Source organism: Mobula hypostoma, chromosome 15 (assembly GCF_963921235.1).
Source record: "Mobula hypostoma chromosome 15, sMobHyp1.1, whole genome shotgun sequence".
In the NCBI taxonomy this organism is placed as follows: domain Eukaryota; kingdom Metazoa; phylum Chordata; class Chondrichthyes; order Myliobatiformes; family Myliobatidae; genus Mobula; species Mobula hypostoma.
This window is the reverse complement of record NC_086111.1, coordinates 67,823,769-67,851,740: the sequence shown is the minus strand read 5'-3', so window position 1 is coordinate 67,851,740 and position 27,972 is coordinate 67,823,769. Positions and strand designations below refer to the sequence as shown.

Sequence of the window (27,972 nt, the reverse complement as noted above, 5' to 3'; positions counted from 1 at the left end):
GTCATGCACTTTGGTAGAATGAGTAAAGATGTAGACTATTTTCTAAATGGGGAGAAATTTCAAAAATCAGAGGTGCAAAGGGAATTGGAAGTCCTTGGGTATAATTCCCTAAAGAGGACTAGAATGGAAGAGCAAGGACGTGATGCCGAAGCTTTATAAAGCATTGATCAGACTGAACTTGGATGTATTGTGAGCAGCTTTGGGCCCCTTCATCTAAGGAAAGATGTGCTGGAATTCGAGAGGGTCCAGAGGAGGCTGAGAATTATTCTGGGACTGAAAGGGTGTATATATTGTGATGAGAAACCAAGTTATCAGAAGATTGATGCTAATGAGAGAGAGATAAGGGAGACAATGGAGAAACATTCAAAATGTTAATGAGAGAGGAGAGAGAGATAACGAAAAGAGACACAATTCAGAATATTGACAGACCAGTTGCTTTGAACCTGAACTGTTTGAAGTTTGATGGACAGGCGATACCCCAGCAGGGGGATAAAAAGAACAGGTTCGCTAAGGCACGACACACACCACGAGATCACAAGATAATGAGACCCTGGAAGAGCGGTGTGCCCCCACAAGTTGGTGGGAGTTTGGAGGTCCGGTTCGCAGGAACTGACCATAGACTCACAGGGTGAAAAGGGACGATCGGCGGGAACCTGGTGTGTGTGTCCGCCCTTGCCTGGGTGCCGGGTTCACCGCGGAAGAACGGTCGTATCCGGAACGGAGGGGTCACAGTCGGTGACCACAGCCGGAGAGAAGACATAAAAGGGTCCGCCCGAAAGCCAACTGCAAAGAACATCAAAGGTCTGCTTGAATCAAAATTTGCATCTCTCTCTCCCTCTCTCTCCAACAGCACAACAGCAATTACTGCGAACTGTACTAAGCTGAACTGAACTCTGCATCACTTGAGACTGATCATTTTACCCCTAGACTGTGATAGAGCTTGGTTGATTCCTATTACCCTAGTTCTGTGTACATGTGTGTTTTATCATTGCTAACCTGTTGCATTTATATCCTTACGATTAGAATACTGTGTTACTTATTTCTTTAATAAAACTTTATTAGTTTCTAGTAAACCAGACTCCAACTAGTGGTCCATTTCTGCTGGTTTGGCAACCCAGTTACAGGGTACGTAACAATATGAGGAGGTTTAATTGGCTCTGGCCCTGTTCTCACTGGAGTTTAGAGAATGAGGGGTGGATCTCATTGAAAGGCCTAGACAGAGTGGATGTAAAGAGGATGTTTCCTATAGTGGAGGAGTCTAGGACCAGAGCGCATAGCTTCAGATTAGAGTGACATCCATTTAGAACAGAGATAAGAAAGAATTTCTTAGCCAGAGGGTGGTGATTCTGTGGAATTCATTGCCACGAACATCTGTGACGGGGATCATGGGCAGGAATCCTGCCTGAGGGTCCAGTGACCTAACCCAATGTCTCCAATGTTGCTCTGTTCTTCTCCGAGAATCATTACTTGTCATGGTGGAAAGGGCTGTGAGTTCCTGAGAACCCAACAGCAATGTCGTCTGGAATTTAGCAATCTAGCGCTTAGCTCCAGGCAGGGTAACGTCAAGGAAGTGGTTTCAGACAATGCTCAATCAAACCATATATTAGTCCCTGCTGGTACTGACGATTTTATTCTCGCCGCTTTCTAAGGAGTCCAAGCTTTCTAACCGAGTGTTAAAGTAACCAGCAGATAGTTCACTGATTACAGAGCAGCTTACACTCCACAGAAAACCATTAAATCAGCAATGGATTTATAAGATATAGGAGCAAAGTTAGGACATTTAGCCCCTCCATCATTCAATCGTGACTGATTTTTCTGAACCCCATTCTCCCACTTTCACCCTGTAACAATTACACATCCAAACGCCACCCCCCCCAACCTTCTTATTCCGGCTTCTTCCCCCTTCCTTTCCAGTCCAGAAGGTGGCTTTCAGCCCAAAAGGTCAACTGCATATTCATTCCATAGACGCTGCCTGATCTGCTGAGTTCCTCCAGCATTTTGTGTGTTGCCCTGGATTTCCAGCGTCTGCAGGACGTCTTGTGTTCCTATTTAACAGAAGCTGTCAGACCTGCTGAGTATTTCCAGCATTTCCTGTTCTTATTCTTATTTCAGGTGTCCTGCACCTGTAGATTTTATTTTATTCTTTAACACTGGTAAGTCTCTATTGTCTTAGCACTCAAAAGCATTACCGTTTCTCCACCTGAAGGCACTGCCTGACCTGCTGAGTGTTTTGAGCATTTTATCTCAGACTTCCAGCATCTGCATTGTCCAAGCCACAATCTCCCTTCTGACAACTCTTCAGGACTTGCAGCCCGTCACCGCAGACGGCAAAGAAGCGAGTTCCCGCGGGATCTCCATCCCAGCATTCCAGCTCGGCGATATCTGCGACCTGGCACCACCTACTGTGCACCAGACTCAGGCTGCAACGGCTCAGTGCCCAGTGAGTTAGTCGCTGGTCGACCGAGGTCGAAGCCAGTAGCCGCGAGCTCAGGATCCTCAAGCCAGTGACTTGGGCAGCGTGTGCACTCTCAACAAAAGGGCCCTTCAGAACCTGCAGTGTGACCTTGCGGTCTGCGCCCCATCCTTCTGCAGTCACTTCCAGGTGGTTCCAACCCTCGTCTTCCACCTGCAAGTCTATAGGACCTGCACCATTCCTGCCTCCCGTCAGTCCCACATCTGTGATCTCCCCCTGCTTGGCTGAGCTCAGAACTGGTGCACCATCGCTATGGTAACCAGACACCACACAAATCACCCAGACTCGAATGGCGTTGTCATCTCCGCCACTGGCCAGGAGGTAACATCCATCGCCTAGAGGTCTGATGTCCAGACTATTCACTCCATTCTGATGGGCCTTGAACACCAGGCAGGGAGATCCTAGATCTGTAAAAAACATCAGAGGAGTCAGGGTTAAATTTTAATTTCTTGGCAACTGCTTCTGACTCTGTCTATGGGACGGGAAATGGGAAATGCAAGCAACCGACTCACTGAAATTCTACCCAGTACCAACTGGATCAGAATACTGGACACTGAACACACAATGAAATCTGAACCTGTTTCACCACCCGAGAGTCACATTTTTATTTTGGCTAGACACAGCACGGACAGACCCTTCCAGCCCAACAAGCTGCACCGTGCAGCAACCCACCTATCTAACACAAGCCCAATCACAGGATACTTTACAATGACCAATTAACTGACTAACCTGTACGTCTTTGGTCTGTGGGAGGAAACCAGAGCATCTGGAGGAAACCCACATGGTTCATGGGGAGAGCGTGCAAACTCTGAACTCTGTCTTGCCTGTCCTGGCCGACCTATTGTCTCAGCTTGCTCCTGCCCCACCGAACTCGTTTCTGCATACCTCGACACTGTTTTATCACCCCTTGTTCAATCCCTTCCGACCTATGTTCGTGACACTTCTCACGCTCTTAAACGTTTCGATGATTTTAAGTTCCCTGGCCCCCACCGCTTTATTTTCACCATGGATGTCCAGTCCTTATATACTTCCATCCCCCATCAGGAAGGTCTCAAAGCTCTACGCTTCTTTTTGGATTCCAGACCTAATCAGTTCCCCTCTACCACCACTCTGCTCCGTCTAGCGGAATTAGTCCTTACTCTTAATAATTTCTCCTTTTGCTCCTCCCATTTCCTCCAAACTAAAGGTGTAGCTATGGGCACCCGTATGGGTCCTAGCTATGCCTGCCTTTTTGTTGGCTTTGTGGAACAATCTATGTTCCGTGCCTATTCTGGTATCTGTCCCCCACTTTTCCTTCGCTATATCGACGACTGCATTGGCGCTGCTTCCTGCACGCATGCAGAACTCGTTGACTTTATTAACTTTGCCTCCAACTTTCACCCTGCCCTCAAGTTTACCTGGTCCATTTCCGACACCTCCCTCCCCTTTCTAGATCTTTCTGTCTCTGTCTCTGGAGACAGCTTATCCACTGATATCTACTATAAGCCTACTGACTCTCACAGCTATCTGGACTATTCCTCTTCTCACCCTGTCTCTTGCAAAAACGCCATCCCCTTCTCGCAATTCCTCCGTCTCCGCCGCATCTGCTCTCAGGATGAGGCTTTTCATTCTAGGACGAGGGAGATGTCTTCATTTTTTAAAGAAAGGGGCTTCCCTTCCTCCACTATCAACTCTGCTCTTAAACGCATCTCCTCCATTTCACGTACATCTGCTCTCACTCCATCCTCCCACCACCCCACTAGGAATAGGGTTCCCCTGGTCCTCACCTACCACCCCACCAGCCTCCGGGTCCAACATATTATTCTCCGTAACTTCCGCCACCTCCAACGGGATCCCACCACTAAGCACATCTTTCCCTCCCCCCTCTCTCTGCATTCCGCAGGGATCGCTCCCTACACAACTCCCTTGTCCATTCGTCCCCCCCATCCCTCCCCACTGATCTCCCTCCTGGCACTTATCCGTGTAAGCGGAACAAGTGCTACACATGCCCTTACACTTCCTCCCTTACCACCATTCAGGGCCCCAAACAGTCCTTCCAGGTGAGGCATCACTTCACCTGTGAGTCGACTGGGGTGATATACTGCGTCCGGTGCTCCCGATGTGGCCTTTTATATATTGGTGAGACCCGACGCAGACTGGGAGACCACTTTGCTGAACATCTACGCTCTGTCCGCCAGAGAAAGCAGGATCTCCCAGTGGCCACACATTTTAATTCCACATCCCATTCCCATTCTGACATGTCTATCCACGGCCTCCTCTACTGTAAAGATGAAGCCACACTCAGGTTGGAGGAACAACACCTTATATTCCGTCTGGGTAGCCTCCAACCTGATGGCATGAACATTGACTTCTCTAACTTCCGCTAGGCCCCACCTCCCCCTCGTACCCCAGCTGTTACTCATTTTTATGCACACATTCTTTCTCTCACTCTCCTTTTTCTCCCTCTGTCCCTCTGAATATACCTCTTGCCCATCCTCTGGGTCACCCCCCCCGTCTTTCTCCCTAGGCCTCCTGTCCCATGATCCTCTCGTATCCCCTTTTGCCTACCACCTGTCCAGCTCTCGGCTCTATCCCTCCCCCTCCTGTCTTCTCCTATCATTTTGCATCTCCCCCTCCCCCTCCAGCTTTCAAATCCCTTACTCACTCTTCCTTCAGTTAGTCCTGACGAAGGGTCTCGGCCTGAAACGTCGACTGCGCCTCTTCCTATAGATGCTGCTTGGCCTGCTGCGTTCACCAGCAACTTTGATGTATGTTGCTTGAATTTCCAGCATCTGCAGAATTCCTGTTGTTTTCTGAACTCTGTAATGCTCCTAGCTCTAATAGTGTCGTGTCCTATCCAATATGTGGTCCAGGATTAGTCTATCAGACTTGCACTCCGATGGCACCGTTCGCATCCACTTTGGGACATCTCAAGCAATTTACAAGGAGCACTGAGCATATTATAGGCCCCTGATCCTGTGCTGACCCTTAACCTACTCAAAGATCAATCTAACACTTCCCTCCCATATAACCCTCCACTTTTATTTCATCCATGTGCCTAAGAGTCTCTTAAATTATGTTCCCTCTAAGCTGTGCGTGTGTGCGCGCACACATTTTTCAACCAACGCACAAAGGAAATTAATGTGCGCACAAAAGGTTAGTTACCTAAAATAATGTAGTCATTAATAATTATACTTACTGAAAACAATATTTTAGCTAAATGTGTCTGTTAACCAGTTAGTCGGTTTTTCAAATACCACAATGCACGTTGGTAATTTACGTCACCTCACCTTTCCTGTTCCGATTTGTACAGCTGCATCATAGCGGACAGTGTTCATATTGTAAAGTTTACAAAGATCTATTTCAAATCCCGTAGATAGCTTTCGAAGTTTTTATTGAAAAAGATCAGTCAAATGACCCTGTGGCTAAATACTGTCACAAGAAATTGATAAGCTTCACATACAAAGTAGCGTTACTGGTTTTAAGTGATGTCTTTGATGAATTGGCTGCACTGTGCAAGATTCTGCAAAAGAGTGGCTGGACACAGATTGATTCACTTCATTTTACGCGATGCAAAATTAACAAGATAAGAAAGCAGTATCTAGGAGACAATGTTTCATGGAGTGACAAAGTTAAAGTTTTGCTAAGCCAACAACGTGAAGAAAACGTCACAGTAGATACAAGATCGCTGTGGACTTTTATAAATAGTCTTTGTTTTCATTTAGAACAAAGGTTTCCTGAAGATGAGGTACAAGAATGGTCAGCTTTTGATTTCTCCGCAGTGCAGACTGTGACTTCACATTTGGCGATGAACAAGTTAGTGCCCTATGTCTAAAATATCATGATTTTCTAGCTGAAAATACTGTAACAGTTAGACAGTTCAATGATTTCAAATTTTCCGTGCAAGAAAAAGTTAAATGCAAACTGATTTCAAACTTTGCTCAAATGGTGACATTTGCAATTCAAAATGAACAGTTTTGTAACCTTGCAACACACATGAAAGTTGCTGCATTCACCAGCAACTTTCATGCGTGTTGCTTGAATTTCCAGCATCTGCAGAACTCCTGTTGTTTGAGTTTTGTAACCTTGCACAGCTGATGAACATTGGGCGAACCTTTCTTGTGTCTAGTGCAGACTGTGAGCAATGTTTTAGCCTAATAAATCAACTCAAAAAACAAGCTGAGAAACCATTTAGGTGAATGTCATTTGGATATGCTAATGAGAATCAAAAGCTATCAGTTGGTTGTAAGTTCTACTAGTCTAGATAAGAGTTTACAAAGAATAGGTAAATGCCAAAGACAGGAGAGAGAAAAAATAACTGAGTGACTTAAATATGTATGTTATTTTGTTGTTATTCTGTGCAGTTTTATGTCAAATATTTTGTAAACCTACATAAACTGTGCCATGTGTACATTCAGTGCGCACATACTTCTGTGACAGGAAAAAAATTTGCACAACTTAAGATTTTTGCACACACTGACTACTAAAAATTAGAGGGAACATTGCTCTTAAAAATGTCCCTAATGCAACTGGCTCTACCACCATACCTGGAGGCGCATTCCACATACCTACCATTCTCTGTGTAAAAGTCCTACCTCTGACATCCCCTCCTACACTTTCTTCCCAACACCTTAAAGTTTATGCTCCCCCCCCCGCCCCCCCGGAATTAGACATTTCCACCCTGGTAAAGTCTCTGGTTGTCCACTCGATCTACACCTCTCATCATTTTGTACATCTCTGTCAAGTCACCTCTCACCCTCCTCCTCTCCAAAGGGAAAAGCCTTAGCTCGCTCAACCTATCCTCATAAGACATGCCTTCTGATCCCGGCAGCATTCTGGTAAATATCCTCTGCACTCTCTCTAAAGCTTCCACATCCTTCCTATAATGAGGTGACCAGAACTGAACACAATATTCCAACTGTGGTCATACCTTGCAGCAAATGAACTCAATCCCCCGACTAATGAAGGCCAACATACCATAAGCCTTCTTAATCACTCTATTAACTTAAGGGATCTATGGACTAAGCTTCAAGCAATGTAATACATTTCTGAATAGAAACCACTGTTGTAATGCAACAAGGTGGTTCAGAAAACTGGCAAACCATGCAAATGGGCACAAAGTGCAAGGATACAGATCTGCAACATTATTGAGTTAGTTGGGTGAAGACTTTCCTTACCATATCATGGGAATGAGAAGTGACTCTGGTAGATTGGAACACGGGTCAGGGCAGTCGGAGCAGCCATGATCTTCCCAATTGGTGGAGCAGACAAGGGGCAAACAGACCTCCTCATGGCTCCAAATCACTGCCCCATGCCCAGCGCTATGGACCTCAGGACAGGACAGCTGCTGAACCGATGGGCAGAGGTTGCAATGAGCTGTGCAATTTAAAGACATCCAAGAGGACTACCTTGTTGTAGGCTTTGGAGGCTTGCATGCCTCAATGACCCAGACAGCTAAGTTGGATGGAGTCAAGGAATCATGCTTTAGCTCTTGGTTAGGGTCACCCATGCCAAGCAGGTCAAAGGGTCGAGGTGAGACGAAGAATGGTGCACCAATCCTCCAGTTTTGGGGGGGGGGGGTTCAGCTCAGGGCTAACAACCTTGACTGGTAAAATAAAATTGTTTCAGAAACAGCAATGAAAAATCCTTCCACATCTGAGTGGGATGGTATTCCTGAGTTTCTACCTAGGACTTGCACGACTGACAGAAGTGAAAGCTGAGAGGAAGCTACTGACATGATGCAGGAAGCCCTGCACACCGCCAGAAATACAGGACTTTCATTGCTGCCCTAAACACCAGCGCCGTTACGGACAGTAAATAAAATAAAACACTTAAAGACTGAAAGACACTTAACATTTTACGATCTCCAGCCTTGGTGAAGGGTCTCAGCCCAAAACATTGTCTGTACACTATTTCAAAGATGCTGCCTGGCCTGCTGAGTGCCTCCAGCATTATGTGTGTGTCAGTTGGATTTTCCAGCACCTGAAGATTTCCCTCCACCATCAGATTTCTCAATTGGCAATGAACTCATGTAGTAAACTACCTCAAACTCGAGGAACTCTGCAGATGCTGGAAATTCAAGCAACACACATCAAAGTTGCTGGTGAACGCAGCAGGTCAGGCAGCATCTCTCGGAAGAGCTACAGTTGACGTTTCGGGCTGAGACCCTTCGTCAGGACTAACTAAAGGAAGAGCTAGTAAGAGATTTGAAAGTGGGAGGGGGAGGGGGAGATCCAAAATGATAGGAGAAGACAGGAGGGGGAGGGATGGAGCCAAGAGCTGGACAGTTGATTGGCTAAAGGGATATGAGAGGATCATGGGACAGGAGGCCCAGGGAGAAGGAAAAGGGGGGGGGGGAACCCAGAGGATGGGCAAGGGGTATAGTCACACTCAGGTTGGAAGAACAACACCTTATATTCTGTCTGAGTAGCCTCCAACCTGATGGCATGAACATTGACTTCTCAAACTTCCGCTAATGCCCCACCTCCCCCTCGTACCCCATCCGTTATTTATTTATATACACACATTCTTTCTCTCTCTCTCTCTCCTTTTTCTCCCTTTGTCCCTCTGAATATACCCCTTGCCCATCCTCCGGGTTTTCCCCCCCCTCCCCCTTTTCTTTCTCCCTAGGCCTCCTGTCCCATGATCCTCTCATATCCCTTTTGCCAATCACCTGTCCAGCTCTTGGCTCCATCCCTCCCCCTCCTGTCTCCTCCTATCATTTCGGATCTCCCCCTCCCCCTCCACTTTCAAATCTCTTACTAGCTCTTCCTTCAGTTAGTCCTGACGAAGGGTCTCGGCCCAAAACGTCGACTGTACCTCTTCCTAGAGATGCTGCCTGGCCTGCTGCGTTCACCAGCAACTTTGATGTGTGTTGCTAGTAAACTACCTCACTACTTTTGCTCTCTACTTGCACCACTTATTTAACAGCATTTCTTATTGCATTCTATGGTTTTTCTGTATATTGCTCTGCACTGCTGTCACAAAACAACAAATTTCACAATATATCTCAGTGATATGAAATCAGATTCTGATCTTGACAACAAGCTGGTGTGTCTTGCAGCCAAGGGTCTGTAGCTTTACCGAGTTATGCAGGACTTACCCCAAGGTTGGTGGGTTCTCTCTGGGAGAATATCTGCAGCCTTGGCCTTCTCGATGATCCCTGAGATATCCCAAAGGGCAATCCGTCCATCTGTGGCAGCGCTGCAGAGAAATATCCTCCTACGGGCAATGAGAGACCGTGTGTTACCTGACTTGTTCCAATATCTGAATACCAACTTCTGCTCGTAGCCTGAGCAAAATTAATAAAACTAATTAAGACCTGCGCATATCAGAGAAAGTGAAGGGCTGTCACGCGTTCAACTATGATAATAATTGAAGCGGGGGGGGGAGAGGGAAAGCTTGAATAGGCTAGGACTTTATTGCTTAGAATATAGAAGATTGAGAGGTACACAAAATTATGAGGGGTATAGATAGGGTAAATGCAAGCAGGCCTTTTCCACTAAGGTTAGGTGAGACTACAACTAGAGGTCATAGAGCAAGGGTGAAAGGTGAAAAGTTTAATGGGAGCTGAGGGAAAACTTCTTCACAGAAGGTGGTGAGAGTGTGGAATGAGCTGCCAGCACAAGTGGTGCGTGCAAACTTGTTTTCAACATTTAAAAGAAGTTTGGATTGGTACATGGATGGTAGGGGTATGGAGGGCTATGGTCCCGGTGCAGATCAATGGGAGTAGACAGTTTAAATGGGAGTAGACAGTTTAAATGGCCCAGCACAGACTGGATGGGCCAAAGGTCCTGGTTCTGGGCTGTAATTTTCTATAACTCCAGGAGTGTAGAAGAGGAGTATGGTAGAAGCACAGAGAGAGGGGAAGGGATGAACTAGGGAAGGTGGTACAGGAGGCAGGGGGAAGGAGAGATGACAGGGAGATAGAGGACAGAGAAGAAGGGGGAAATTAACTTACTGAACAGAGCTACTTAAAAAACATAAAGGGCATAGGTAGCCAAATGGTCACCATCTGTTTCCAAGGATACAGAAGGGTTAAACTAGATACTGTAGGTTTAAGGTTATAGGGGAAACATACATTCATTGAGATACAGCAAGGAATAGGTCCTTCTGGCCCTCCAAGCTGCACAGCCCAGCAATCCCTTGATTTAACCCTAGCCTAATTACAGGACAACTTACAATGTCCAATTAACCTATCAACTGGCACATCTTTGGTCTGTGGGAGGAAACCCACGCGGTCATGGGGAGAACATACAAATTCCTCACAGGCAATGGCATGATTTCAACCGGGTTGCCGGTACTGTAAAGCGTTGTGTTAACCACTAGGCTACTCTGCCACCCTTGGGGCAGGTTTATCCCCCACACCGTGGGTACGGAAATCGGGCTGCCTGAGGAAATGGTGGAAGCAGCATTAACAAGAGACCTAAGACAGTTCCATGGAGAGCAAAAGTTTAGAGTAGGGATTTCCAACCTTTTTTATGCCACGGACCCCTACCATTAACCACTGGGCCTGTGCTCCCCAGGCTGGGATTCCCTGCTTTAGAGGGATATGGGCCACACTCCAGCCTATGAAATTACCTCAGGTAGACATCTTGGTTGGCATGGACATGTTCCATTCTCTGACTCTAAAGACTGAAATGCTGATGGAAAGACAGAGCTGAGGTGCATGCAACACCTGTACTTTAGGATGCTGAAACTACCTTTCAACATTAAGGGCATGTTGTTTGTGAGATTAATGTTGCCTTTGAAGTACAGGCTGGCAAGCACAGTTCTGTTTATTTTGGAACGCCTCGATGGGACAGCAGACCTGCTCACATACCTCATCTTCAGCCTATTGGCAGAGCACAGACTCTGCAGCGGTTATTGGGGCAGGAGGGGGAAAAAAAAAATCACAGAGATGGGATTAAGTTATGGTAATGCTGCTGTTTGAAACAGAATAGTGATCGGTGCCCGCAGCCCCAACCCCAAATACTCACAACTCAGTTTCTGCACTGGTCTGTCTCCAATCCCTCAGTGAAGGCACTTACCGCCCTCTGGTGGTTGGCTGGTGCGTGAACGTTTGCAGTTTCAACACACACCGCTGGTGGTAGAAGGATTCAGCAAGCAGCAGGACCCTCTTCTCACACTCCTCGATCACAAAGACTCTACAGAGCAAAGCAATTGCACTGAATGTTGGAGCTGTAACAGATGTGATTCACGACTGCTGTCTTATTTAGGGACAATTTCAGTGTGGGACCAGATAACCGTCCAGATGAAGTGTCTCGACTTGAATCTTTCACTGCAAAAGTGCCATATCAACCCATTCGGTCTTACCCTATCGGATATATTCCCTCTGTTCTCCTATTCCTCACCCATTCTTTCTGCAACTGGAAACTAACTCATTTTTCGTATTCCCACTTCTGACAAAAAGGTTTTCAACCTGAAATATTAACTGTTTCTTTTTCCACAGATGCCGTCTGACCTGCTGAATGCTTCCAACATTTTTTTAAATTTCAGATTTCTAGCATCTGCAAGGGTTTTTTTCTGATTTGCATTGGTTCTAACGCCAAATGAAATAACTTAGCAACACAAGACATAGTCCAAAATTTTGAAATTCCTCCTCTGACAAAACATCTACTCCTTAAACATTAGGCTTGAAATACAAACAGCAAAAACTGCAAATAGCTGTTTTTCTTTCAGACTTTAAGCAACTGGTTTTACTTTCAGATGACTTAAATATTAATTGTTAAGCTCTTCAGACACTGACTGTCCCGCCATGTCTTTTCCTGTACCTCAGAGAAATTCCTGGTCCATCCAGCTCGAGATCTCACCAGGTTATGACAGGGCAAGGAAGGATTTAAAATGTAAATGAGGCATCTTTGTTAAAGAGAATACTCACCTCAAAGCTCCATCACTGCAGGCTGCTCCCAGGAAATGCCAGGAGGGATGGGGGTCCTTTCCAGGATCCACCCCACTATCAACCACTGCAATGGACATATACCTGAAAGAGAGGGGATTCAGGTCACAGAACAGTCAAGATATCTCACAGTCAATTAACTACAGAGACCACGTTTAAACCTCCAGCGCTGCTCAAAGATCAAATATGAAAGATGCACACAACTTCAGGCAATTCAGTCTAAGAAGGTTACATGGGAAAGGGGGAACACACATCTAAGTTGCTGGTGAACGCAGCAGGTCAGGCAGCATCTCTAGGAAGGGGTACAGTTGACGTTTCAGGCCGGGACCCTTCATCAGGACTAACTGAAGGAAGAGCTAGTAAGAGACTGTGCCTCTTCCTAGAGATGCTGCCTGACCCGCTGCGTTCACCAGCAACTTTGATGTGTGTTAAATGTGTGCTTAAATTTCCAGCATCTGCAGAATTCCTTGTGTATGGGAAAGGGGGAGTTGCTTTTATATAGCACTTTCAAACAGAGCATTCTTGCAACCTGCAAGATACATTCTGAATAGTAATCACATCTGTGCTGTAGAAAGCATGGCAGGAATTCACTCTTCTCACTTACTGGGCAGAAGATACAAAAGCAAGAAAGCACGCATCACCAGGATCAGGAACAGTTTCTATCCCACAGCTGTCAGAGGAAATTTTATTATCAAAGTACATATCTGTCACCATACACAACCCAGAGATTCATTTTCTTGTGAGCATTTTCAATAAACCTATAGAATAATAACCATAACAGAACCAATGAAAGACCACCCAACCAGGGTGTTCACTCAGAGTGCAGAAGACAACAACCTGTGCAAATACAAAAAGGAATAATAATGAATAAATACACGATAAAGAACAAGAACATGAAATAAAAAAATCCTTGAATGCAAGTCCATTGGTTGTGGAAATACTTCAATGATGGTGCAAGTGAAATTTAGTGAAGTCATTCCCTTTGGTTCAAGAGCCTGATGGTTGATGGTGTTAGAAACCATTTTTCCCCCAATAATCCTTTTTATAATATTTGTATTTTTAACAAACATGCATTTTTCATAGTACCTGGTTGCTTGTTCCCACTCACTGGCAGAAAGTGGTATAGCCGTTAAAATAACGGTTTATCCCGGTTCTCATTGGCTAAGTATTAGCACATTTACTCACATGATGTAATTGTTTTAATTTTGTAGCCTATTAACTAGTTTGTTCCTATCTAAGGAATTTCTTATCTATAAAAGTGAAGGATTTTTCAGAGGCGCCACCTTCCTTCTTTGCTTCTTTATTCTCACTCATCTCTCAGCATAGTTTCTCAGCTCTTTATTTAATCTGCTTAGTACTCGTATGTTGTACTCTAAAATAAACTGAAATTTTGAAAGTAAGACTGCTCCCGGAAGAACCCCAAGGATCAGAAAATAAACAACAAGGGGTAGCAACCGTTCCTGAACCTGATGGTGTGAGTCTCAAAGCTCTTGTACCTTCTTCCTGATGGCAGCAGTGGGAAGAGAGCATGTCCTGGGTGGTGGGGGTCCCTGATGATGAATGCTACTTTCCTGAGACAGCGCTTCATGTAGATGTGGTCAATGGATGGGAGGGCTTTAACCGTAATGGAGCTCTCCCAACTATTTATCAGACCCTTGAATGGACAAGATGGCCTCCCAATCTATCTTATTATGACCTTGCACTTTATCGTTTACCTACACTGCACTTTTCTTTTAGTAGCTTTTACACTTCATTCTGCATTATTATAACACAGAACACTTCATCACCGTACAGGCCCTTCCGCCAACAATGTTGTACCAAACTATTAATCTACTCTAACATCAATCTAACCCTTCCTTCCCACATAGCCCTCCAGTTTTCTATCATCCAAGACTCTCTTAAATACCCCTAATGCATCTGCTTCTACCACCCCTGGCAATACATTCCAAGCACCCACCACTCTCCGTTAAAAAAAAATCTACCTGATATTCCTCCAATATTTTCCTCCAAACACCTTAAAATTATGCCCCTTTGTATTAGCATTTCTGCCCTGGGAAAAGTCTCTGGCTATCGACAATCTATGTCTCTTAACTTGTACTCCTCTAACGAGTCACCTCTCATCCTCCTTTGCTTCAAAGAGAAAATCTCTAGCTCACTCAACCTATCCCCGTAAGACATGTTCTCCAATCCAAGCAGCACCCTGGTAATTAACTCTGCACCCTCTCTACTGTTTTACCTTGTTCTAGCTCAAAACACTGGATAATGATCTGATCTTTCTAAACAGTGTATTTTTCAGTGCATCTTGGTACGTGTGCAAATAGTAATAAACCAAATCAAAACAATGTGAGAAGAGCATCCTCCCGCAAACAGCAGCATGAGCAATCTGAGGGATTAATATTAAAGACATCAAAAATCCAGAATAACAAACACAAAACGCTGGAGGAACTCAGGAGATCAGGCAGCATCTACAGAGAGGAATAAACAGTCGACATTTCGGGCTGAGACCCTTCATCAAGACTTTGAAGGGTCTCAGCCCAAGATGTCAACTGTTTATTCCTCTCCATTGATGCTGCCTGGCCTGGTGAGTTCTTCCAGCATTTTGTGTTTGATGCAGTGAATATTTTCATTTGAGTGGATAATTGAGACCCTCTTTTTTAATAAACACAGCTCTGAATGTGCAACACTCCGCCACTACTGGCCTGGATTTTACACTCAAGTCTCTGGAGTGGGACTTGAACCCTCAAACATCCAAAGCCAAACAGACTATCGCAGTCTTGGCTCAGACCTGGTGCTTCAGTGTACACAAGGTGCCTATATTGCCCTGTTGGGTGTCTATGGTGCTAACTCTCAGTTGATGAAACTGGAGTACTCACTCAGAGGGGGGATCTGAGGGGGATCTTCTTCATCCAGTGAGTATCTAGAATCTGCTGCCGGACAGAGTGGCGGAAGCAGACTTGTTGATGAATTTAGGAAGGTTTTGGATGAACATTTGAATCATAAGAGGCTACAGGCCAAATTCTCGAAGGTGGGATGGGTGTCTGATGGTCAGACTGGACATGGTGGGATGAATGGCCTGTTTTCACTTGTTGACAGTATCGAAGTGCAATGCTGATGCTGCCTCAAGTAGCAGCTTCTATCATCAGGAACCCTCAGGTTTATTAACACTGACATACTGCATGTCATGAAGTTTGTTGTTTTGTGGCAGCAATACAATGCAAAACATAAAAATTACTGTGTTTTACAAAAAGAAATACAAAAATAATAAATAGTGCAGAACGAGAGCAACATGGTGAGGTTCAGGAACTGTTCAGGAATCTGACAGCGGAGGGGAAGTTGCTGTCCTGGATGGTGAGGGTTCTTACTGATGTCCTCTTCTCGCTGCTACCGTCAGGCAGGAGGTATAGAAGCCTAAAGTCTAACACCACCAGGTTCAAGAACAGCTACTTTTCCACAGTCATCAGGTCCTCGAATTGAACTGCACAATTGTAACGCTACCTCAGCTGCAGATCACTATGGACCATCTCATACTAGCATGGATTTGTCTCTGCGTTTCTGCATAAAAGACCTCTTTTTTTTGCATATTTTTGATGTTCCGTCTGTTGTCTGAACCTTTACATGCTCATCTATCAAGTTTTTCGTTTACCTTTAGCTCCAATTGAGAACTTAGCTGATCTGGACTGGCAGGCGGGAGTCAAAGAAATATACAGCATGGAAATGGGCATTTTGACCCAACTCATCCACGTCAACTAAACAGTCTTCCTGAGCCAGGCCCATTTAAAGAAAGATAGGCTTTGTTTGTCACAGGTACATTGAAACAGCAAAACATCAGTGAAATGCATTGCGTATGTCAATGACCAAATCACTCCCAGGATGCAATGAATGCCAGGATGGAAATGTCCTCTTGCTTCTGGCAGCAACACGGCATTCCCACAATTTACTAACCTAACTGGTACGCCGTTGTATTGTGAAGGAAACCGGAGCACCCGGAGGAAACCCATGCAGCTACTGGAAAAACAGACAGTGGAGGGAACTGAGCCCCTGATTGCTGGGGCTGTGAAGTGCTATACTAACCACTATGCTACCCAGTTCTTCATTGCTCCTATATCTCACTGATCTCGTGCACATTGAACATGAACTTTAAGCCAAGCCAAAGTCGAAGCCAACAGACAATAGGTGCAGGAGTAGGCCATTCGGCCCTCCAAGCCAGCACCGCCATTCACTGTGATCCACTATCAGTATCCAGTTCCTGCCTTATCCCCATAACCTTCGATTCCACTATCTTTAAGAGCTCTAGCCATCCCTTTTTTGAAAGCATCCAGGGACTTGGCCTCCACAGCCTTCTGGGGCAGAACATTCCAGAAGCCAACAGACCAAGAGGGACACATATAAGAGCGTTACCTGGTCTCAGGGTCCATCTTCAGCATCTTGTGCCTGTTCTTCCTTCGCTCCCAATCTTCGGCCAACCTGTGGGAGCCCAAATGCTCCACCTGGCACCTCAGGGAGAGATCAGTGTCCTCGTGCCCGAACAGGAGGCGGAAGCACTGCAGTTCGGCTCGCCCGCCGGCAGAGAAGAGCAGGGTCGAGGAGACACGACCCCTGCCCGGGGCCGTGGCTAAGGTCCTCACACTGGAGATATGGTTGCCAACAGTGGTGAGCCTGGTGAGCCGGCCTGAGGGCAGGTCGAGGGCGAGGATGTGGAGGGTGGTATCTTCACTGCCAGTAGCCAGCGCAATGGTGCGGGCCTCGGGCCTGGCCACCAGTCTGACACAGGTGATCTCCCGACCATGCAAGGGCTGCTGAAGGGACTTCCCAGTGCTCCCAGCGCTTGGCCTCACCCGGCAGGCATAGACTGCACCCGACTTGATGTAGACGAAGAGGTGCCGCCCGCTTTCCGAGGGGCTGAAGCTCCAGGAGCGGTGCCCCCCACCGCAGGTCACCCTCATCAGCTGCTGCTCTGTCTCTAGGTTCCAGGCCAGGAAGTCGCTGCCACGGAAGCCCAGAGCCAGGAGGCGGGCTCCACCAGGTGCGGGCACTAGCTGCTCCAACCACTCCACGCCCTTCGGGGGCCGCCGACTCGTTAGCAGGACCAGCCTGCCCTCCTCATCCACCTGAATCTCCCTATAGCGACCATCCCGGCCAGTGCTGTAGACCAGGCCCTGATAACACAGCACCGAGGTGACGCCCGACGGCCCGTGGAGGCCCGGCAGCACTGAGACCGGCTGGTGGGCTGGCGCCGGAGACCCCGCCATTGAGTAAAGCAGCACCGAGCCCCGGCGATCGCCGCACACCAAGTACAGGGAACCGGGCAGGAAGGTGACATCGGTGTGCCACCTGTGCCTGCAGGGAGGCAGCAGGAAGCGGCACCTGACCTTCAGGCTCAGTCGGCCCGCAGCCCAGCCCACCTCCCACCATACCATCTCCCCCTCAGCCCCCGATGAGAAGAGGTGGCCCTGGCCTGGCCCCTGCCCCTCCTGGCTGGCCCAGGTCAGACTGTGCACTTTGCCCCGGTGCTCATGTCGCTCAATCGCCACCCCCTCCGGCTGGGCAAGTGGGAAGGCCTTCAGGCAGCCCTCCAGGTTGCCCAAGACGCATAGGACAGCACCACCCGGGAGCCTGGTAGCCACCAGCAAGCCATAGGACCGGTATTTGGGGTCCTGCATAAGGCACTCGTGCTCACCAGTGTCCATATGGTAGCTGTAGACACTCCCAGTGCCCGTCAGGACCAACAACAGGGTAGGGTCAACCAAGCACAGAGCTCTCGGGTTCCTCAGGTCATCGGCCTCGCCCAGGAAGAGCAGAGTGTTGGTCATCTCCTCCGCTTCCTCATCCCCGACCCTCCACAGCCTGATGCCGGAGTCTGCCCCTCCCGTGGCAGCCCACTCTCCGTCCTCACTGACCGCCAGCGCCCTCACGCTCCCCCTGTGCCCTCGGAAGCTGTGGGTGACCTTCCCATTGTAGCTCCACACCAAGCACGCCGAGTCTTCTCCGACACTGATCACGCGGTCGGGCAGCAGCCGCACCTGCCAAACCCGCGACTGGTGGCCGTAGAGCTGCAGGAGGCACTCGGCCCCACCGTCCCCGCCCTCCAACGCGTGAGGCAGGCTCCCCACCTTCCACAGCCTCACGCTCCTGTCGTCCGAGGCCGAGACGAGGACTCCATTCCGCGGCAGGTAATCGATACTGAAGATGACCCCGCTGTGACCACTGACGCGCCTGTCCACTCTCACCCTGCCCTCCCCATCAGTCGGTCCTGTCATCCGCCACAGGACGAGCTGGTTGAAGACGGTCCCAGAGACCAGCGCCAGCTCATCCCAACTCCGGCCGAGCAGGAGGGCGGAGTACAGGATGCACTTCTCCTCGCAGTGAACCTCACGCAGGGTGTGCCGTCCCCAGTAGTCACACAGAGCCACAGAGTTGTGCCCAAGCGCCAGGGCAAAGCAGCCAGCTGAGGCGTCTGACGCTTGGAGCCACCGGAGGTCCCAGATCCAATCGTGCAGTTCGTACAGAGGGCCCATCGGCCGCAGCACTGGCTCCTCGTCCTCCTGCGTCCGCAGCTCCAGCACAGCCACCCCTTTCCCTCCGAACACTGCCAGCAAGGTGAGCCCAGTGGTGCCATGGCATGGCTTGATCCCATGGATGCGGTAATTCCGTAGTACATTGCACCAAAGTTTTCTGCCACGGCCATTTGGAGAGTTCCAGGAATGGAGCGATACGCAGGCTCCTTCACCTGTTAACAGAGGGATAAACTGATAAAGGGAAATGTTTACACAGGGAGAGCAAGGTGTGTGTGGAATCAAAGATAGTGGTAGAGGCAGATACATTAGGGGGCATTTAAGAGACTGTTAGGTATATGGATGAAAGAAAAATGTAGGGTTATATAGGATGGAAGGATTAAATTGGTCTATGAGTAGATTAAACAGTCAGCACAACGAGGTGTATCAAGATGCAGTGAAAAGCTTGTCTTGCATAGTGTTCATACAGATCAGATCATTACACAGCCACTGAGGAATAAGATAAGAAAAATAATGCTGAATATGGTGTAAAAGCTACCAAAAGAGTGCAGTGCAGGTAAATGATAAAGTGCAAGATGATAACGAGGTAGATTGTGAGGCCAAGAGTTCATTTTATGGTCCAAGAGGACCATCTGAGTCTAATAATGGTGGGACAGATGTTGTCCTTGAGGAGTACCCACTGCACAGACTGACCAGGAACTGACAGCACAGTCAATCCACCCCACAACCGTCTGTGGTAGACTTTCTCAGCTTACCCCCCAACCCCGTTCTGCCAACCATCCTTCTGGAGACACAAGACACTGCAGATGCTGGGAATGGGAGCCAAGAACAAACTGCGAAAGCAACTCAGAGCGAGGCAGCATCTGAAGCTGGCAGTGTTGAGAGGAAATAACAGTACAGAGAGGTGAGGCAGGGGTTGGCAGCAGATAGGTGGAAACATGTGAGGAGAGAGAGTGAAGGAGTCAGGAGACAATGGATGGAGGGTGAAAGAGATACGTAGAGAGGTTTTTCTTTCTCTCTCCACCTTCCTTTAACCCTCTACCTAGCTCCATCTGCCTTTCCTTTTACTCTCTCCTTACGTATCTGTGATAGTAATAGGATTTCCTCTCATTCTTCAAGCTCCAGAGGCCTCAGTTCCAATCTACTGAACATCTCCTTGCACGAGGAACCTACCAATCCCGGAGCCCATCTTTGTTACGTTCCCTCTGTGCCAAGCACATCTTAGATTTGGAGACCAAAATGTCTATATCTGGTCCCACCAAGGTCCAATATGACAAGAGCAGGGAGGTTACAGTGCAACTCTATAGGGCACTGGTGTGGCCGCAGCTAGAGTACTATCTGCAATCTTGTCTCCTTACTTGAGGAAGACATACTGGCTCTCGAGGCAGTGCAGAGGAGGTTCATCAGGGTGACTCTGGAGAGGAGGACATCAGATTAGATTAGAGACATCGAGTCACTAGAATTCAGAAGAACGAGAGGGGATTTTTCACCAAATATATTTAATTTAACTTTTTAATATATAAGTAGTGCAAAGTGAGATTCAAAAAACTGTAGTGAGGTAGCGCTCTGGATTCATTCAGGAATCAGATGGGAGAGGGGAAGAAGCTGTTCCTGAATCATTGAGTATGTGCCTTCAGGCTCCTGTACCACCTCCCTGATGGTAGTAATGAGATTTTATAGAAACATAAAATTATGAAAAGGATAGAAAAGACAGAGGCAGAAAAGTAGTTACCAATGGAAAATGAGACTAAAATTAGGGGACATAGCCTCAAGATTCAGTGGAATAGATTTAGAATGGAGATGAGGAGAAACTGCTTTTCTCAGAGAGTAGTGAATCTGTGGAATTCTCTGCTCAAGGAAGAAATAGAGGCTCCCTCTTTCACTGTATTTAATTCAGTTAGACAGATATTCGCATAGCAGGGGGATTAAGGATTACAGGGAAAAGGAAGGTACGTAGACCTGAGTCCACAACCAGATCAGCCACGATCTTATTGAATGGTGAAGCAGGTCCAACAGGCCAGATGGCTGACTCCCGTTCCTATTTCTTATGATCTCATGCAATCTCAATAAGACTACCTTACTAATGTAATCAAACCCTTTTGTATAAGGCCAATTGCCCTCATGACTGCATGATCTTTATCAACTGATGTTGAAACACATCTGAGCCCCTCTGAACATTAAGACTTTAAGATATAGGAGCAGAATTAGGCTATTTGGTCCATCAAATCTACTCTGCCATTTCATCATGACTGATCCACTTTGTTCTCAGCCCCAGTCTCCTGCCTCCCCCCCATAACCCTTCATGCCCTGACCAATCAAGAATCTATCAACTTCCGCCGTAAATATACATGAAGACTTGGCCTCCACAGCTGCCAGTGGCAATGAATTCTATGGATTCACCACTCTCTGGCTAAAGAAATTCCTTCTCATTTCCATTCTAAAAGGACACTCCTCTATTTTGAAGCTGTGTCATTTGGTCTTAGACTCTCCCACCATAAGAAACATCCTCTCCACATCGACCCTATCAAGACCTTTCACCACTCAATACGTTTCAATTACGTCACCACCTCATTCTTCTAAATTCCAATGAATAGAGGCCAAGAACCATCAAACACTCTTCATATGACATGCATTTAATCTTGGAATCATTTTCATGAACCTCCTTTGAACACTCTCCAGTCTCAGCAGTTCCCTTCCACGATAAGGGGCCCAAAACTGCTCACAATACTCCAAGTGAAGCCTCACCAGTGCTTTATTAAGTTTCAACATTACATCCTTGTTTTTATATTCCAGTCCTCTTGAACTGAATGCTAACATCACATTTCCCTTCCACACCACAAACTCAACCTGCAAATTAACCTTTAGGAGATCCTGCACAAGGACGCCCAAATCCCTCAGAAAATAATCAACCCTTTCATTTATTATACCAAAGTGCATGACCACACTCTTCCCGACAATGTGTTCCATCTGCCACTTCTTTATCCATTCTCCTAATCCGTCTAAGTCCTTCTGTAACCTTCCTATTTCTTCAAAACTATCTGCCCCTCCACCTATCTTATCTGCAAACTTTGCAACAAAGCCATCAATTCCAGCATCTAAATCATTGACGCATAACGTAAAAAAGAAATGGTCCCCTCATAGACTCCCGTGGAACACCACTAGTCACCAGCAGCCACCCAGAAAAGGCTCCTTTTTTTTAAGATTATGAGGAGGTGTTGGAGTTGATAAAATACATTAGGACGGATAAGTCCCCGGGGTCTGATGGAATATTCCCCAGGCTGCTCCACGAGGCAAGGGAAGAGATTGCTGAGCCTCTGGCTAGGATCTTTATGTCCTCGTTGTCCACGGGAATGGTACCGGAGGATTGGAGGGAGGCGAATGTTGTCCCCTTGTTCAAAAAACGTAGTAGGGATAGTCCGGGTAATTATAGACCAGTGAGTCTTACGTCTGTGGTGGGAAAGCTATTGGAAAAGATTCTTAGAGATAGGATCTATAGGCATTTAGAGAATCATGGTCTGATCAGGGACAGTCAGCATGGCTTTGTGAAGGGCAGATCGTGTCTAACAAGCCTGATAAGAGTTTTTTGATGAGGTGACCAGGCATATAGATGAGGGTAGTGCAGTGGATGTGATCTACATGGATTTTAGGAAGGCATTTGACAAGGTTCCACACGGTAGGTTTATTCAGAAAGTCAGAAGGCATGGGATCCAGGGAAGTTTGGCCAGGTGGATTCAGAATTGGCTTGCCTGCAGAAAGCAGAGGGTGGTGGTGGAGGGAGTACATTCAGATTGGAGGATTGTGACTAGTGGTGTCCCACAAGGATCTGTTCTGGGACCTCTACTTTTCGTGATTTTTATTAACGATCTGGATGTCTTGGTAGAAGGGTAGGTTGGCAAGTTTGCAGACAACACAAAGGTTGGTCATGTTGTGGATAGTGTAGAGGATTGTCAAAGATTGCAGAGAGACATTGATAAAAATCAGAAGTGGGCTGAGAAGTGGCAGATGGAGTTCAACCCGGAGAAGTGTGAGGTGGTACACTTTGGAAGGACAACTCGAAGGCAGAGTACAAAGTAAATGGCAGGATACTTGGAAGTGTGGAGGAGCAGAGAGATCTGGGAGTACATGTCCACAGATCCCTGAAAGTTGCCTCACAGGTAGATAGGATAGTTAAGAAAGCTTATGGGGTGTTAGCTTTCATAAGTCGAGGGATAGAGTTTAAGAGTCGCGATGTAATGATGCAGCTCTATAAAACTCTGGTTCTGCCACACTTGGAGTACTGTGTCCAGTTCCGGTCCCCTCACTATAGGAAGGATGTGGAAGCATTGGAAAAGGTACAGAGGAGATTCACCAGGATGTTGCCTGGTTTAGAGAGTATGCATTATGATCAAAGATTAAGGGAGCTAGGGCTTTACTCTTTGGATAGAAGGAGGATGAGAGGAGATATGATAGAGGTATACAAGATATTAAGAGGAATAGATAGAGTGGACAGCCAGTGCCTCTTCCCCAGGGCACCACTGCTCAAAACAAGAGGACATGGCTTTAAGGTAAGGGGTAGGAAGTTCAAGGGGGATATTAGAGGAAGGTTTTTTACTCAGAGAGTGGTTGGTGCGTGGAATGCACTGCCTGAGTCAGTGGTGGAGGCAGATACACTCGTGAAGTTCAAGAGACTACTAGACAGGTATATGGAGGAATTTAAGGTGGGGCAGCTAGATGGCAGGCAGGGTTTAAAGGTCAGCACAACATTGTGGGCCGAAGGGCCTGTACTGTGCTGTACTGTTCTATGTTCTCCCGTCAGCTTTCCCCTCCCCTTCGGCTCTCTGGGTAGGGTGTTTGTATCTCCCCATACCATTCACCACTTCACAGTGACTTCTATGCTTGGGAAGGAGAAAGCCATGAAAGATTTCCATTTGTGCGCTTTTCACGATCTGTAGACATCCCATGGCACAATGCAGCCAGTGAATTAGTCAAAATGCAAGCATGGCTGAACTGTACGTCCAATTTCAGTATAGCATGCACTCACTAGCAATGGAGTTAAACACACAATCTACGATTCCCTGTAAAGATGACAGATAAATATTATCCAGGATAGCCAGAAGATCCCAGTGTACTAAGGGATTCGTTACTCCTCATGAGATGGTAATAAACGACTTGGTCTAAAAGCCAGAGTTTAAAAAGCACCTCTAGCTTTGCGGCACACTCTCGGTACTTTAATTATAAATAATAATTTATAAGAAAGGGATTTACATGTCCAGATCTCTGGCAGAGATCCCACAACCTTCTGACTTGAGACCAAGTGTCATAGAGAAGTACAGCACAGAAACAGGCTCTTCGGCCCATCTAGTCCATGCCAAAACCATTTAAACTGCCTATTCCCATCGACCTGTACCCACACTGTAGCCCTCCATACCCCTACCATCCATGTACCTATCCAAACTCGTCTTAAACATTGAAATCAAGTTTGCATGCACCACCTGCAGGCAGCTCATTCCACACTCTCGTGACCCTCTGAGTGAAGAAGTTTCCCATCATGTTTCCCTTAAATTTTTCACCTTTCACCCTTAACCCACCCTCAGTGAAAAAGGCCTGCTTGTATTTACCCTATCCGTACCCTTCATAATTTTGTATACTTCTATCAAATCTCCCCTCAATCTTCTACCTTCCAAGGGATAAAGTCCTATTCTACTCAATCTTTCCATGCAAGCTTTTATAGATATGTGAAAAGACAAAGACTGGTTAAGACAAATGTAGGTCCCTTACAGTCAGAAACAGGTGAATTGATCATGGGGAACAAGGACATGGCAGACCAATTGAATAACTACTTTGGTTCTGTCTTCACTAAGGAGGACATAAATAATCTTCCGGAAATAGTAAGGGACAGAGGGTCCAGTGAGATGGAGGAACTGAGGGAAATACATGTTAGTAGGGAAGTGGTGTTAGGTAAATTGAAGGGATTAAAGGCAGATAAATCCCCAGGGCCAGATGGTCTGCATCCCAGAGTGCTTAAAGAAGTGGCCCAAGAAATAGTGGATGCATTAGTGATAATTTTTCAAAACTCTTTAGATTCTGTATTAGTTCCTGAGGATTGGAGGGTGGCTATTGTAACCCCACTTTTTAAAAAAGGAGGGAGAGAGAAACCGGGGAATTATAGACTGGTTAGCCTAACATCGGTGGTGGGGAAAATGCTAGAGTCAGTTATCAAAGATGTGATAACAGCACATTTGGAAAGCGGTGAAATCATCGGACAAAGTCAGCATGGATTTGTGAAAGGGAAATCATGTGTTACGAGAATACACATAAAATTAAGATGTTTGCTGGCCTGGGCTAGCATCAGTGGCATCAGCAGTTGGTCTGCCACCTGCCCTCAGGGGAAGGAGAGATAAGGAACAATGGAGCAGCGTCTGGAGATGTGTAATGAAGGGATGTGGGAGGAAGAGCTGTCTGGAGCGGCTCCCCCCTTTGAGCCCTGAACTGTTTGAAGTGATGGACAGGCGATACCCCAGCAGGGGGATAAAAAGGGACAGGTTCGCTAAGACAGACACACACGCCACCCGAGGTAACGAGACCCTGGAAGCGGTGCGCTTCTCACGAGTGGGTGAGAAGTCCCAGACAACGACAAGGGTGGAAAGGTACGATCAGCGGGAACCCGGTGTGTGTCCGCCCTTGCCTGGGTGCCGGGTTCACTGCAGAGGATCGACCGCATCTGGAGGAGGGGTCACAGTCGGTGACCTCAGGTGACATCACCAAGGACCCGCCCAAAAAGCTGTTTGTGAGCCATCTCGCTGGTCTGTGAGCCATCTTGCTGGTCTGTGAGTGAAGCCGTTCTGAATGATGAGTTGTTCCTATTCTATCTCTCTCTTCCCCCACATTGTCCACCGCCATGGCAACGATTACTGCGAACTGAACTACTAAACTGGACTGAACTTTGAGTCATTTTGAAATTGGTCATTTACCCCTAGACAACGATAGAGCTTGATTGATGCTGTTATCTTAATTCTGTGCACATGTGTGTTTATCATCACTGAACTGTTGCATTTATTATCCTTTCGATTACTGTGTTGCTTGTTTCTTTAATAAAACTTTCTTAGTTCTAGTACTCCAGACTCCAACTGAGTGATCCATTTCTGCTGGTTTGGCAACCCAGTTACGGGGTACGTAACACATGTCTGACGAATCTGATAGAATTTTTTGAGGATGTAACTAGTAGAATGGATAGGGGAGAACCAGTGAAAGTGGTATATTTGGATTTTCAAAAGGCTTTTGACAAGGTCCCACACAGGAGATTAGTGTGCAAACTTAAAGCACACGGTATTGGGGGTATGGTATTGATGTGGATAGAGAATTGGTTGGCAGACAGGAAACAAAGAGTGGGAATAATCCGGACCTTTTCAGAAAGGCAGGCTGTGACTAGTGGGGTACCACAAGGCTCAGTGCTGAGACCCCAGTTGTTTACAATATATATTAATGACTTGGATGAGGGAATTAAATGCAGCATCTCCAAGCTTGCAGATGACACGAAGCTGGGCGGCAGTGTTAGCTGTGAGGAGGATGCTAAGAGGATGCAGGGTGACTTGGATAGGTTAGGTGAGTGGGCAAATTCATGAGAGATGCAATTTAATGTGGATAAATGTGAGGTTATCCACTTTGGTGGCAAGAACAGGAAAAAAGATTATTATCTGAGTGGTGGCTGATTAGGAAAAGGGGAGGTGCAACGAGACCTGGGTGTCATTATACACCAGTCATTGAAAGTGGGCATGTAGGTACAGCAGGCAGTGAAAATGGTGAATGGTATGTTGGCATTCATAGCAAGAGGATTCGAGTACAGGAACAGGGAGGTTCTACTGCAGTTGTACAAGTCCTTGGTGAGACCACACCTGGAGTATTGTGTGCAGTTTTGGTCCCCTAATCTGAGGAAAGACATTCTTGCTATAGAGGGAGTACAAAGAAGGTTCACCAGATTGATTCCTGAGATGGCAGGACTTTCATATGAAGAAAACCTGGATCGACTAGGCTTATACTCGCTGGAATTTAGAAGACTGAGGGGGGATCTTATTGAAATGTGTAAAATTCTAAAGGGATTGGACAGGCTAGATGCAGGAAGATTGTTCCCAATGTTGGGGAAGTCCACAGTGAGGGGTCACAGTTTGAGGATAAGGGGGAAGCCTTTTAGGACCGAGATTAGGAAAAACTTCTTCACACGGAGAGTGGTGAATCTGTGGAATTCTCTGCCACAGGAAACTGTTGAGGCCAGTTCATTGGCTATATTTAAGAGGGAGTTAGATATGGCCCTTGTGGCTAAAGGGATCAGGGGGTATGGAGAGAAGACAGGTACAGGGTTCTGAGTTGGATGATCAGCCATGATTGTACTGAATGGCGGTGCAGGCTCGAAGGGCTGAATGGCCTACTCCTGCACCTATTTCCTATGTTTCTATGTAACTCGGCTCCTCCAGACCTGCCACTTCTACCCACTGAATCAGAATCAGGTTCATTATCATAGACATATGTCATGAAATATGTTGGTGTTTTTTGGCAACAGTACAGTGCAAAGATCATAAGTTTCTATAACATAGTGGTAAAGGGGAACAGCAGGGTACATGGACTGTTCAGAAATCTGATGGCAGAGGGGAATAAACTGTTCCTAAAACATTGAGTGTGGGTCATCAGGCTCCTCCCTGATAGGATTCTGCAGATGCTAGAAATCTTGAACCATACACACAGAATACTGGAGGAACTCAGCAGGCCAGGCAGGATCAACGGAAAGAAATGGTGAAAGGACTCGGCCCTAAACACTTCCTCCACAGATGCTGCCCGACCCAGTGAGTTTCCCCAGCTGCTTGTGTGCTCTGGGTCCACAGCCTGCATCTGTACGGCAGTTTTTTTTAATATATAGAACAAGCAGCATTCGCAAACGTCGTTAAAAGACTCAACGTTAAACCGCGCAGCCAGAGGATTTACCTGAGAGGATGAAGTCCCCCACGAACTGCAAAGCGGTGACGGGCGCAAGCAGCGACACCGACTCACACTCCATGGAGCCCGCTCCCCCGGCCTCGGCCCCCCACGTGTGCGCTGTCGACCAATCACAGACCGCAAGACGGCGACCGCCGGTCCCCACG

The 27,972-nt window shown here is 46.9% G+C and overlaps 1 protein-coding gene across 1 annotated transcript; it reads right to left on the bottom strand.

Annotated features, from left to right (window-relative positions):
- Positions 1–14: 14 nt before the first annotated feature.
- On the bottom strand, positions 15–27,905 carry wdr6 (WD repeat domain 6). The gene is made up of 6 exons (XM_063068421.1): positions 27,815–27,905; positions 16,749–19,077; positions 12,333–12,434; positions 11,482–11,598; positions 9,555–9,673; positions 15–2,880 (listed from the first exon to the last, which is right to left on the bottom strand). Exons 1-6 carry the CDS (start codon positions 27,885–27,887, stop codon positions 2,240–2,242), a joined length of 3,381 nt encoding a protein of 1,126 aa, XP_062924491.1. The 5' UTR covers positions 27,888–27,905; the 3' UTR covers positions 15–2,239.
- Between the last annotated feature and the right edge of the window lie 67 nt (positions 27,906–27,972).